This window comes from Pantherophis guttatus, chromosome 7 (genome assembly GCF_059756535.1).
Source record: "Pantherophis guttatus breed Tessera chromosome 7, ASM5975653v1, whole genome shotgun sequence".
NCBI lineage: Eukaryota > Metazoa > Chordata > Lepidosauria > Squamata > Colubridae > Pantherophis > Pantherophis guttatus.
The window spans coordinates 72,596,927-72,609,782 of record NC_142069.1 but is presented as its reverse complement, the minus strand read 5'-3'; the positions used below and the strand labels follow the sequence as shown (position 1 = coordinate 72,609,782).

At 42.0% G+C, this 12,856-nt stretch overlaps 1 protein-coding gene across 3 annotated transcripts in view; it reads right to left on the bottom strand.

Moving 5' to 3' along the window:
- Positions 1–5,534: 5,534 nt before the first annotated feature.
- Positions 5,535–12,856, bottom strand: part of TTLL8 (tubulin tyrosine ligase like 8) — a 37,680-nt gene continuing 30,358 nt past the window's right edge. For 2 of the 3 annotated variants that reach the window (XM_034420965.3, XM_034420956.3), the window contains exons 14-15: positions 10,009–10,477; positions 7,722–8,005 (exon numbers count right to left, since the gene is read on the bottom strand). In XM_034420965.3, coding sequence (XP_034276856.2) covers positions 7,800–8,005; positions 10,009–10,477 — 675 coding nt within the window. In that variant the 3' untranslated portion in view covers positions 7,722–7,799. Of the gene's footprint in view, positions 5,952–7,721; positions 8,006–10,008; positions 10,478–12,856 lie in introns of those variants that run through there. The other variant, XM_087874227.1, reaches the window with a different exon arrangement.

The window sequence follows — 12,856 nt, the reverse complement described above, 5'->3', positions numbered from 1 at the left end:
GGTCTCCTACTTTCCATCTCATTCTGCTGCTATTCTACACATAAAAATGTTATAACTGGGATTTATCGGTTGAATTTAGAGACCACCAATCTCACTATCAAAGGGCCTTTAAAGGCAGTGTACAAGGAATAAGCAAAGGTCATTCTTTATTAGAAATTGTCCAATATTATATTGTTTCCAATAGTTCTGGAAAGTTCTGTATAGAAATATCAGATAACAGACTGGCACAGATGATAGAGATTCTATTGTTCATGTCACACTCCATCACCCATCCCCTGCATTTGTCTGCTTCTTACCTTATTAGGCTAGCTAATTGTTTTGATATTTGCTGATGTTTAATAAACACCATGTTATATTTTTACTATTTTGAGTGGCATTATGTGCTTGCTCTGATCTTGATTTGACCTGAATGTTGAGATAGATTGGGAGCATCCTGGGTACAAACGTGATCTGGAAATTATCCACACTAATCTTCCAACAAAAGCTTCACTTTTGTTTTACAAAAAAAGGGCTGGGTTAGTAGCCAAATATTGTTATGTTCAGACTAGCTGTCAAAAAGCATCTGTACTTTTTGGGGCAGCAGTGTAGTATGAGCCTTTGTTCCACCCAATGCAGGGATTATAAGAGGCCAAAAAAAGTTCTTAATATTGGGTGATGATGGTGATATGGTAGATCTCTGCTGTGGGATTTACAAAATGTACACGCTGTGGCCTGCCGGTGGCCAGCACAGCTGGCAGCAGAGTCAGACAGTGAGGAGGTTGAGGAAGAACGTGGGCCAGTCCTAGGGGCTGGGGAAAACTCAGACGAGGGCTCTGCGTCGGAGGCAGAGAGGGAGTTAGACAGCAGCGAGGCAGAGGAACAGCTGGAGCCCGTTCCCAGTGTACACATGCGCAGAGCTGCCAGAAGACAAGAACAATTAAGAAAGCAGGGTAGACTCGGGAGTAAGGCCACACCTTGGAGATGACTGGCACCTCCCATAGGACATAAAAGAGGAGTGAAAGGGATGTGGGCTTTTCCAGGAAGCAATTAGTTCATCTCGTTTCAAGATTGGAAAGTTCTATTCGTGACTCTAATAGACCCGGTGCCAAGTTTAGCCTTACCCTGCATTTGGAAATTGGTTCTCTGGCAGCGTTCCAAGTGAGATAAGGTGGGGGTTGATAAACATTCCTCTGAAAGACTGTTTGCCAAAGCCTTGTTGACTGTGAATGAACGGAATTCACAGTCGTGTTAATAAAAGGGGTTTTACCGGTATTAAGATTTTGCTTCATGCTTTCTAAGGAAGCCTAGGTCAGAACAGTACAGAAATGTTATCTCAGTGGTATCCGATGGTGTCTTCCTACCACTGGCAAGATTTGAAACCTTAGGGCTTTGAAGGCTTGACAGAAGTTCTGTCAATTTGTACGTATCAGTCAAAAGACCCTCTGGTGGTCTGTTTTTGGTATACTATGGAGAAAACCTAAAGATTGCCATAGCTAACCTACAATCATGCACACACCACGAACACACATACACACACCCATTGCACACACTCCTCTTCCTAGATTGCTTCTATCCACAGATGAGAGAGAATTTTGTAAGTGAGTATTCCTTTGGTCCATTAACGCTTTAAAATTTTGGTTAACCAGGAAAACATATTGTAAACATTAATCAAGACTTTGGTAATCTGAGCCATGGCCAAATGTAATACAAATTGCGTGGAGAAGGGCAGCTGAATTCCTGATGTGTAGCAATCCACTTGTAAAGAAGGGGAGGGGAAAAAAACTGCCTGCAGCTAGAATGTGGCTGGTTGATTTGTAACTCAAAGTGTTGTATAAACACAGAAACTTTCAAAGTTCTCAGTCATGGACAAGGTACTAATTCAATCTTCAGATCTAATTTTGGCCTAAGGGTGAAGAGAAATTAGCTGTAGGAAAATCTGAAATGTCATAATTCCATAAGATCTACATGTAATTATCCTTTCCAAGTATTCACCTAAAATCCAGACAGTAACATCTCTTCCTGTTCATGCTAGATACTTGTACATACACAGATGGGTATGTAAATGTACATACCCATACATTTATTTCATAAGTAATTTGTACTGAAAATATCATGATGCGTGCCAGTCACAACATGGAGCCTTACATTGCCCACAGCAGGGGTCCCCAATCCCCGGGCCACAGCCCACTCCCAGGCCTTGAGCCATTCAGAACTGGGTCACAGAAGTGGCAAGCACGTGTGCGTGTGCAACCTCACTTGCACAAGCAGTGGGCAAGCATGTGCATGTGCGTGCCCACTGCTCATGCAGATGGAACTGCATGTGCACGCTTGCCCACCACTCGCATGGAACTATCCCCTTTCCCTCACCTCCCGCCCCGGCCAGTCTGCAAAGCCAGAATGGGTGGGGAACTCTAGCCTATAGGGTTAAAAACCTGGGAATGATTTGGAAGAACATGTGTACATTCCAACATTTGCTGTCTAATTTTTTTTAAAAAAATATACAAATATTGCTATGACTTTGTACCAAAACATACTTCAGAATTAAATCACACAACTGGAATTGGTAAATATATTTTTCAATGTTGTTATCACTCTCAGGTTTTTGTCTACATTATGCATATACTGTACCTGTTTATGATGTATGTTTACCATTTTAAAACAACCACAGACATACACAGAAGAGTGATGGAAGAAAAGAGCACATGAAACCCCTTGTTCTTTAAAGTCAGGATATGAAGACTTGCCTATTCCTTGATTTATTGTAGAATTGCAGAAAGTTCTCACTAGAGGAGGGTCCCTAACCCCAAAACTTAAATAAACATTATAAATAAAAAGAACTCTTAGGACAATATATCTATTTTCCCCAGACTTTATAATTGTTAAATAAGAATGTAACAAAACCCCCAAAACTTTGTGCTGTAGCCATCTGAAATATCTCAGATCCCGAGTCACTTTAAAATAACCAAATATAAAATGTTAATCAGCTCATAAATAATATAAGCAAGGATGATAAATGGGTGATAAGTAGAATTCTAACCATGCAGGAGTGATTTGAACACACTTCTGATGTGATACCAGGGCACAGACTTTCAGGACAGAAATGTGTTGAAAACATGTCTTAAAACAGCAGTCTTGATTCAATGATGTCTTCAATTAAGAGGGAAATTCAAGCACCGATGTTTCCTTGTTGTGTTTATACAAGCAAAAAAATGTGTTAGGCACACAGATTACAAATAATAATCCATGCCTCAGTCAATTATCAGATTTTCTTTGATTAGTGACCACATGTCCTATTCCCAGGATTCTTCATAAACCAAAGGATGTCAGTGAGTACATTCCCTACTTCTCTGTACTTGCCCAAGTTGGCTGAGAGCGCTGAGATTGGGTATTGTATTCCAAACAATTTTGAAGAGTACAAGCACTGGGTATTGTATTCCAAACAATTTTGAAGAGTACAAGCTTTCTCCAAGATTGTATTACACTGACAAGTGCAAAGGGTCTGATTAGCCTGAGCTGTTTGCACTGTTGAGGACCATATGCCATAGCCAGACATTTCAGAGGAACTCTGAAAGAAGCATCATTTCAAAGTTCAACTGACTGCCAGCAAAAACAATAGTCTAGATATGTTATTGGAAGAAGTATGGAAAATAAGGAAAGGTACAGTTGTCCCAAAAGGTGCTTTTTCAAGAGGCAACTGGACTTTCTTGTTTTTCTGTGAAGATGTTTTGCTTCTCATCCAAGAAGCTTCTTCAGCTCAGACCAAATGGTGGGGAATGGAAGGATTTCTATTCCTTGCAGACAGCTGGTCATTTGCATTATTTTAGAGAGTCTCTGATGCCACTTGGAGGTTTATCTCTGTTCTAAGGTACTCATTTGTACTTGAGTAGTACAAATCAGTGGTGGGTTGCCCCCGGTTTGGACCGGTTTGCAAGAACCAGTAGTAAAATCAATGGGAGGGTCCGCCCACTGACCCGGACGTCATCAGAAGTGATCTGCGCATGCACGATGCGAACCAGTAGTAAAGGTAAGTAGAACCCACCTCTGGTACAAATAGGTGTGGAGCTTTCTTGGAACTGCTGAAAGAACTGTGTTGTAGACTGGAGATAGATGATGTCATATCCCTCCCCTTCTATTGAGAGTGGGCTGTTCAATTTTGACACAGATGGCCTCTTTAACCCCTCTTTCAAACCAGCAATCCTCTCTGTCCAAAATGTGGATTTTGCTGTCTCAAAAAGAATGGCCTTTGTCTTTTAAATGCAGATGGACTGCTGAATCTTATCCTGATGGGTTTGTTCTCCTATGTTGTGCCATGTGTTTATGAAGTGGTTGTTTTATTTTGCCAATGTACAGATCTGCATTGTGCTACATATACCATGTTGCTCAGTTTGTGTCTGGGTATTTTATCCTTGCAGTGGACAAGCTTCTGCCTTAGTTTATTCTTGAGTTTAAAGTATGTACATATATTGTGTTAGCTGAAGATCCTCCTGAGCTTTTCAGACATTCCTGCAATATATGGAATGACAACACTGCTTCATTTATTGCTCTCTTCCTTGTCTGTTATTGAGGAGCTCCTGCTGGGTCTTTTGGGGGATTTGATGAAGGTCCACTTGGGATAGCCACACATTCTGAGAGCTTCCTTGGTGTGTTTTAGTTCTTCTTTTGATTCTCACCACCCACTGGAGCACAAAATGGGAGTTATCAGAACCCTACACTACTGAGCTGAAGGCCTGCCTACCAGCAAAAATGGGAAAGATAAAGAACTAAAACATAAAAGAAGAAGCTTGTCCACCCCAAGCATAAAACACCCAGATACAAACTGAGTAACGTGGTATATGCAGTAGAATGAGGGAGGGGAGGAACCATGACCTGGATGATTGAGAATCTCCAAAGATAAAAAGTACAGTTCTTTTCTTTCATTGTTGTTATTTTCAGGGCAGTAAATACCCAACCACAACTTTTAGCATACTTTAGTGAACAACTAGTTCACTAAAAAAAAAAATCCCATATTTTAAATTGTCCAATCAATGAATGTACCGTATTTTTCGGAGTAAAAAATGCTCCATATATAAGAGGCACCTACCTTTTTTGGGAGGAAAACAAGGGGAAAAAATCCGCCTCTGCCTCCCAGCAATTTACCTCATTGCAGCAAACAGCAAACAGCGGAGACCAAAAACCTGCAGCCTGAAACAGCTAATGGTCGGGAGGCCAATCCAACTGACAATGAACTGCTTGTGCTAATCAGGCTGTGCAGAAGCTGAAATTGAAATGGGCTGTTTGCTGCAAGGAGGCAAATTGCTAGGAGGCAGAGGCTAAAGGGTGGGGGCCAGCGGGTGGGCGAGGCTACATTCAGTGTATAAGACGCATCCAAATTTTCACCCTGAGGGAGTGCATCTTATATTCAGAAAAATATGGTAATTAATTCCTGCCTATAAAGGCTTGCATCTAAACCTGAAATTCTCATTGAGATAGCCACATGAAAATAGTAAAACAGGATTGTTCTTATTTTTTATTATTATTATTACTATTATTCTAAATATGTTTCACAGGTAGTCTTTGATTTACAACAATTTGTTTAGTGACCAGTTAAAGTTACAACAGCACTGACTTATAAAGTGTCCTCACACTTACAACTGTGGCAGCATCCCCATGGTCACATGATCAAAATTTAGTCACTTGTCAGCCAGCATCTATTTAGAACAGTTCCAGCATCTCGGGATCATGTGATCACATGCGTGATCTTCCAAACAAGCTTCCAGCAAGCAAAGTCAATGAGGCAGGCTTGATTCCTTTATCACTGCCTAATTCACTTAGCAACTGCAGTGATTTCCTTAGCCATGGTAGTAAAAGGGTAGTAAAATTGGGCACATCTTACTTAACAGCCAACAGATGAAAATGTTTAGCAATGGAAATTCTGGTCCCAATTGTGGTCATAAGTCAAGAGCTGCCTGTATGGCCAACCACGCACATAGTCTCTGGGAAATACAAAACAATAAAAACAGTTACTGTAAAAATGTACAATCTTGCAGGCAGCCCACATTCAAACCAATCAAAAAATAACAAATGAAGTGAAATGAGAGGCCCTACAAAGATATCAACCCCAGACCTGTGACCAAAGACAGGTCTTAATGGCTTTGGGGAACCATAGGAGAGAGCACTGTCTGGACTCTCTCCCATAAGATGACAACAATAGAAGGGACCTGGAACATACGATTTTGCTGAAACAAATTGGGCAGGCAGCAACAGTTGGAGATAGGTAGTACTCAGGTACCCAAGCCCTATGCCATGAAGGCTTTATAACAGGGGTCTCCAACCTTGGCAACTTTAAGACTTGTGGACTTCAATTCCCAGAATTCCTCAGCCAGTGCTGGCTGAGGAATTCTGGGAGTTGAAGTCCACAAGTCTTAAACCCCTGCTTATAGGTAATGACCAGCACTTTGAATTGTACCCAGAAACTAACTGACAACACAAATGAGGCTCACATAGAAGCGGTGACACATAAACATACAGGAACGCAGCCATTACTGCTCATGCTGCTGCATTTTGTATCATTTTGTGTCAGCTGTATGAGTAGCCATTATTGCTCATGCTGCTGCATTTTGTATCAGCTCTACCAGACGGTCTTCAGGGGCAGGTCCATGTAGAGCACAGAGCAATAACCCAGTTTACTTAAGATTTTATCCTAACTCAGGAGTGTCAAACTGGCGGCCCGTGGGCTGGATGTGTCATGCGCAGGCCACACCCACCCCAGCTTCGCGAAGGGGAAAACCATCGCGATACATCACATGACAGCAACATGACGCTGCGAGTTTGATACCCGTGCCCTAACTACTCTTCCCAATTCAGCTATGGATTCCAGGTAGAATCTGAAAACGGCTTTCCAAAATGTAAAGTGTAAAGCAAGCAGAGACCAGTATGCCAGTATTTTATCAGATTTTTCATTTTTGTGTCTTGGCGGATCTGCAACCTCTTTTAGTATCATAAACTAGCGTCCTTCAGACCACTGAGTGTTTTGCCACAAAGGTTTACTTACTGACAAAGCTACAAATCAATAGAGCAGTCCCTTCTTAACAAGATGCTAACTTGACTTGCATTATCATTTCTGGAAGAATCTCTTGGGCAATTTTTCCTGATTTTTATTGTTTTATGTCAAATGTAGTGTTTATGCTAGTCAAGCACTGATGTCTGGTTTGCCTACTGTAAACAAATCTCTCCACTCCATTTGATTACAAAGTAACACGGGTCTCTAGTGTCCATTGCCTTCCTTCCTTCCTTCCTTCCTTCCTTCCTTCCTTCCTTCCTTCCTTCCTTCCTTCCTTCCTTCCTTCCTTCCTTCCTTCCCCAGAGTAATCTACCAATCAAGAGCCATGGTGAAAATGGTCCAGAAAGAATACTGGGCATCACAATAGCCAAAAAGGACAAAGGGACTGAAATCTGAAAAACTGGCTTCCTTTCTAGTCAATTGACACAAAAGCATCAATCGGGCTAAGGCTACAATTTGGAATCAGTTCTATCTACAAAATCCATTACTTCCCTGGTGCTAATCACCTTTCTAGAAGAAACTTTTCCTATTTAAATAAGTCCATCCAAATACTAATAAGGCTCCTCTGCTTTTATGCTGCCCTTAAATGTTGAATGGTAAGATTTATACTAATAACAATGTTTTGTCAAATTCCTATCACATATTTGATAATGAATGGGGGTTTGGGATGTTTTACAAGGACTTTTTTTTTTAAATACAAGGATGGTTCTTGAGCTCTGCTTTATCTTTTAAGGAATTGGTTGTAAAAGAAAAACACTATCTCAAGGCACGTTGAATAGAGTCAAAAGTATTTTGGAAACCCATAATATGGGTAAGCCACCCTGGTCTTGGACATCTTTTCAGGAGCAGAACACGGACTCATAGGTAAATATGAACCTCCTTGTAATACAGTTGCACAAAAAGAGCTGCAGTGTTTACAAGTTTTCTCCGACTGGAAACCATCTCCACAAACTAGGCATGGAGTCTTCTTGGTTTGGTTCTGTAGACCTTTAAATAAGAGAGCAAACAATAATTCCAATCAATACTGAATCACATAGCTTACCGTGTCCCGCTTAATGTGTTTCTACAAAACGAAAAGAAGTGGTAGTTTGTGTCCAGGGTGTTTGGTCTCTTAAATAAAATACATATAAAACTTTCTCTAACTATTAGATCAGGGGTGAAATCTACTTACCTTCCTTACCAGTTCGGAAGTGCACGCGCTGCCATGGTTACTGGTTTACCGCCATGGTTTACTTCCATGGTTATAACGGGCAGTGAAATGTAGTGCTATTTCACTGATACCTCCAAAGCATCTCTAGTTAACAGGGGAATTGACATGAGTGAATCTACCCATATGGTATATGGTGGTGGCAGACCACCACCTGTAAAATTTCACTTAAGGTAAAGGTAAAGGTTCCCCTCACACATATGTGCTAGTTGTTCCCGACTCTAGGGGACAGTGCTCATCTCCGTTTCAAAGCCAAAGAGCCACCGCTGTCCGAAGACATCTCCGTGGTCATGTGGCTGGCATGACTAAATGCCAAAGGCACACAGAACACTGTTACCTTCCCACCAAAGTTGGTCTCTATTTTTCTACTTGCATTTTTTACGTGCTTTCGAACTGCTAGTTTGGCAGAAGCTGGGACAAGTAATGGGAGCTCACCCCGTTACGCAGCACTAGGGATTCGAACTGCTGAACTGCCAATCTTTCGATCAACAAGCTCAGCATCTTAGCCACTGAGCCACCAAATCCCTCTAAAATTTCGCTTAGTCATGAGGAAATGTCATTTTTACACATTGTCCCTTTCACATGCGAAAATGACACTGATATCCTGCACGAGGATGTAATCTCATATTGCAAGTGTGCAAAATCAGGCTTCAATGGCTTGATTGTGAAGAAATTAGTCCTTGATAAACCATTAAGTAGGATTATCCCAGTTGGCAATTCCCTTAAGAACCATTTCTCCATTAAGAGGAATGCTTCATCTTTATAAGAGGTTTCCTGAATTAGCTATGAATGTCCTTCTTTATTTAAAAGAAAGAGATCATAATAATTTGTTAGGGGTACAATTCTTAAACAAAGCACATGCAATTTCTGGAGATTTTGGAAATTAGATTTGGACCTTCTAAGATATTTTTTTAAGAAAAGAAACACCAAAGAGCTTCAACCAAATTGGGAATGCAAGGATGGGAAAGGAGGTTTCCCACCTTCACAGTCTGAATGTGTAATCAAGGATATTAATTCAATCAGCAGAATCTACATGATGCCTTCACGTTTCCTAGTGCAGACAGGAAAATTTAGAGAAGGGAAATGTGGCACAGACAACAGTGCTTAACCTCTGCCTCATAACGATATATATCATCTAAAGAGACGAATGCGGAGGGTTTGAAGTTAAAGTGCCTTTGAGTCAAGCTTGACTCCTGATGACATATGTGGACACAAACGTGCAACTAACTTGGCAATACAGAAGTGGTTTACTAAGAGGGAGAACTGAGAAATTTATCAAAATTATTTGAACCACACAACTCAACCAGGGTAAAGCAATAGATGCAATTTACATAGACTTCTGCAAAGCCTTTGATTCAGTGGTACACGACAAACTACTATTAAAACTAAGTTCTTACGGCATTCCTGGATCCCTGCACAAGTGGATAAGCCATGTTCCTGTCAAACAGGCAACAAGTAGTCAAAATAGGGAGCGTTCTATTAAACCTTGCACTAGTTAACAGCGGTGTCCCCCAAGGCAGTGTATTAGGACCCACAATCTTCCTGCTTTACATAAACAACCTTTGCAATCATATTATAAGCAGCTGCGTCCTCTTCACTGATGACATAAAATTATTCATTTCATGTGGTCATGTCCATGTTTATACTTACACCTGTTATCTTGTACATGTTTGACAAACTAAATAAAATAAATAAAATACACATAATTTAACTATTTCAACTTGTATACATTGTATATAGTATATATCTGTGTGTCTGTGTATGATTTACATATTTATTTTACCTGTATCTTTAGAGGGCTGAAGTAATGCCCAGTCTAATGAATTTGAATTTGGAAAACTGGTGGCTGCTTGATTTCCAGTCTGCTGTTTGGGTTCTTTAATTGCCTTGGTCTTTTTTGAATCAGGCATGACTGCTGCTTCTTGGAGAATAGTTATGCGAGGGAAATCTATGATTTTGATAGGCTTTTTGGGTGTCGACTTTACTTTAGTGCTTTTCTCAGTCTTCTTCTCCAGAGTCTTTGGAAAGGTGCAAGGAGTATTATTTCCAAGTGTTACTTTTATGTTTTGCTTCTCGTTGATAGGTGGAATTGAGTCTCCTTTACTTTCATGATTAGTTGTAGGCTGCAGTATGCTCAAAAGAGGGTCAGCAAAATTAAAGTTACTGATGACCACATGCTTTTTCAGTTTCTTTAAACCAATTCCTTCCACAATGAGGTCTGTAGAATTAAATGGTGGCATATCCAACATGGGCTACAGAATAAAAAGAACAGTCACTATTTCATTGTTAGTTTTACAATTTTGTCTTATCAAAATAGATATCAGTTGAGAGATGCTTATTCTCTAAGTTGTGGATTGATAAAGAAATGGAAAAAGTCTGTTAGTTCCCATCTAAAAATAATTAGGACTCTTCTAGAGATCTGTTGAATATCCAGTTTATTTGTCTGGTCTCATATTTTTTTTAGATTTTATTCTGCTTTTTTTTCCATATAGCAATAGCACTTAGACTTATATGCCACTTCACAGTGCTTTACAGCCCTCTCTAAGTTGTTTACAGAGTCAGCATATTGCCCCCAACAATCTGAGTCCTCATTTTACCCACCTCGGAAGGATGGAAGGCTGAGTCAACCTTGATCCGGTGGGATTTGAACTGCCGAACTGCAGCTAGCAGTCAGCTGAAGTAGCCTACTCTAACCATTGCACTACCTCGGCTCAAGGTGATAAATATACCAGCATTTCTTCCTTATTTTCCCCACAACAGCTCTTTAAGATGAATTGGGCTGAGAGAATGACTGGTCCAACATTATCAAGCTGATTTTTCATGCCTGAGGCAGGACTAGAACTCAAAATTCCTGCTTTCTAAGCCAACACCACTACATCAAACTGCCTTTTTTATTTCTAAATTTATTTCTGAAGAGGTATTCCAAATATCTTGGAAAACATTTCCCTGGTGGTACCCTCCCAAAATCAGTCCCAGAGCCTGTTGTTTGGATATAATCACAGCTATCATTCCATGGCAAGATTATTTATGCGATTTATATGCCGCCTTTCTCCCTGGGGACTCAAGGCGGCTTACAAAATGACAATTTCCAATACAAATCACAATGAAATAAAAATTAAAATCAGCAACCCTATTAAAACAATTTAAAATTATAACAGTGTATCCCCAAACGGATCAGTTGAGTTGACGGAAGAGCCACGTCTTCAGCTCGCGACGGAAGGAAAGAAGGTCGGGGGCTGTCCTGAGCTCGGTGGGCAATCCATTCCAGAGGGTCGGGGCTCCCACAGAGAATGCTCTCCTCCTGGGGACCGTCAGCCGACATTGTTTGGCCAACGGTACCCTGAGGAGGCCCACTCTGTGAGAGTGCGCAGGATGATGGGAGAGTGGCTGGAGATGGTCCTGCAAGTACCCCGGGCCTAAGCCATGAAGGGCTTTATAGGTAAGCACCAGCACCTTGAAATGAATCTGGAACACCACCGGCAGCCAGTGCAGCTCAAGCAGGAAAGGTGTTACACGGGAGTATCTAGATGCCCCCGTAACTACCCACGCGGCTGCATTCTAAATTAGCTGGAGCCTCCGGACGCATCCCAAGGGCAGCCCCATGTAGAGGGTGTTACAGTAGTCCAACCTAGAGGTAACGAGGGCGTGAGTGACCATGGCGAGGGCATCCTGGTCTAGAAAAGGACGCAACTGGTACACAAGACGCACTTGTGCGAAGGCCCCCTTGGTTACAGCCGTCAGATGGTCATCCGAGGACAGCCGAGAATCCAGGAGGACACCCAAGTTGCGGACCCTGTCGGAGGGAGCAAGAGTCTCTCCCACAATCACTAAAGATGGAACCTCCAGATCCCGGGATGTCGGCATCCACAGCCACTCAGTCTTGGAAGGGTTGAGTCTAAGTCTGTTCCTCCCCATCCAAACCCGCACTGCTTCCAGGCAGTGGGACATCATGGAAAGGGCATCCCTAGGGTGGTCAGGGGTGGAGATGTAAAGCTGGGTATCATCAGCATATTGATGATACCTCACCCCAAAACCACGAATGATCTCACCCAGCGGTTTCATGTAGATGTTAAAGAGCAGAGGGGAGAGAACCGATCCCTGAGGCAACCCACAAGTGAGAGGCCTCTGGGAGGATCCCTGATCCCTCACCCAAACAGACTGCAGACGACCAGAGAGATAGGAGGAGAACAACTGTAAAACAGTGCCTCCTAACCCATCCCCCTGAGCCGTTGCAGCAAGATACCATGGTCGATGGTATCGAAAGCCGCTGAGAGGTCAAGAAGGACCAGGATGGAGGAACAAACCCCATCCCTGGCCCGCCAGAGATCATCTACTAGGGCGGCCAATGCCGTTTCCGTGCTGTGACCACACCTGAAACCAGATTGGTAAGGATCGAGGTAGTCTGTTTCCTCCAGGAATTGAGGAATTGCTGCACCACCACGGACTCAACAACTTCGCTAAAAAGTGAAGGTTGGAGACTGGATGGTAGTTGTTAAGAATGTCAGGATCCAGGCTAGGCTTCTTAAGGAGGGGTCAAACCACTGCCTCTTTGAGTGCAGCAGGGAAGACCCCTTCCTTTAACGAAGCATTGACAACAGCCTGGATCCAGTCTCCAGTCACCTCTCTGGCTA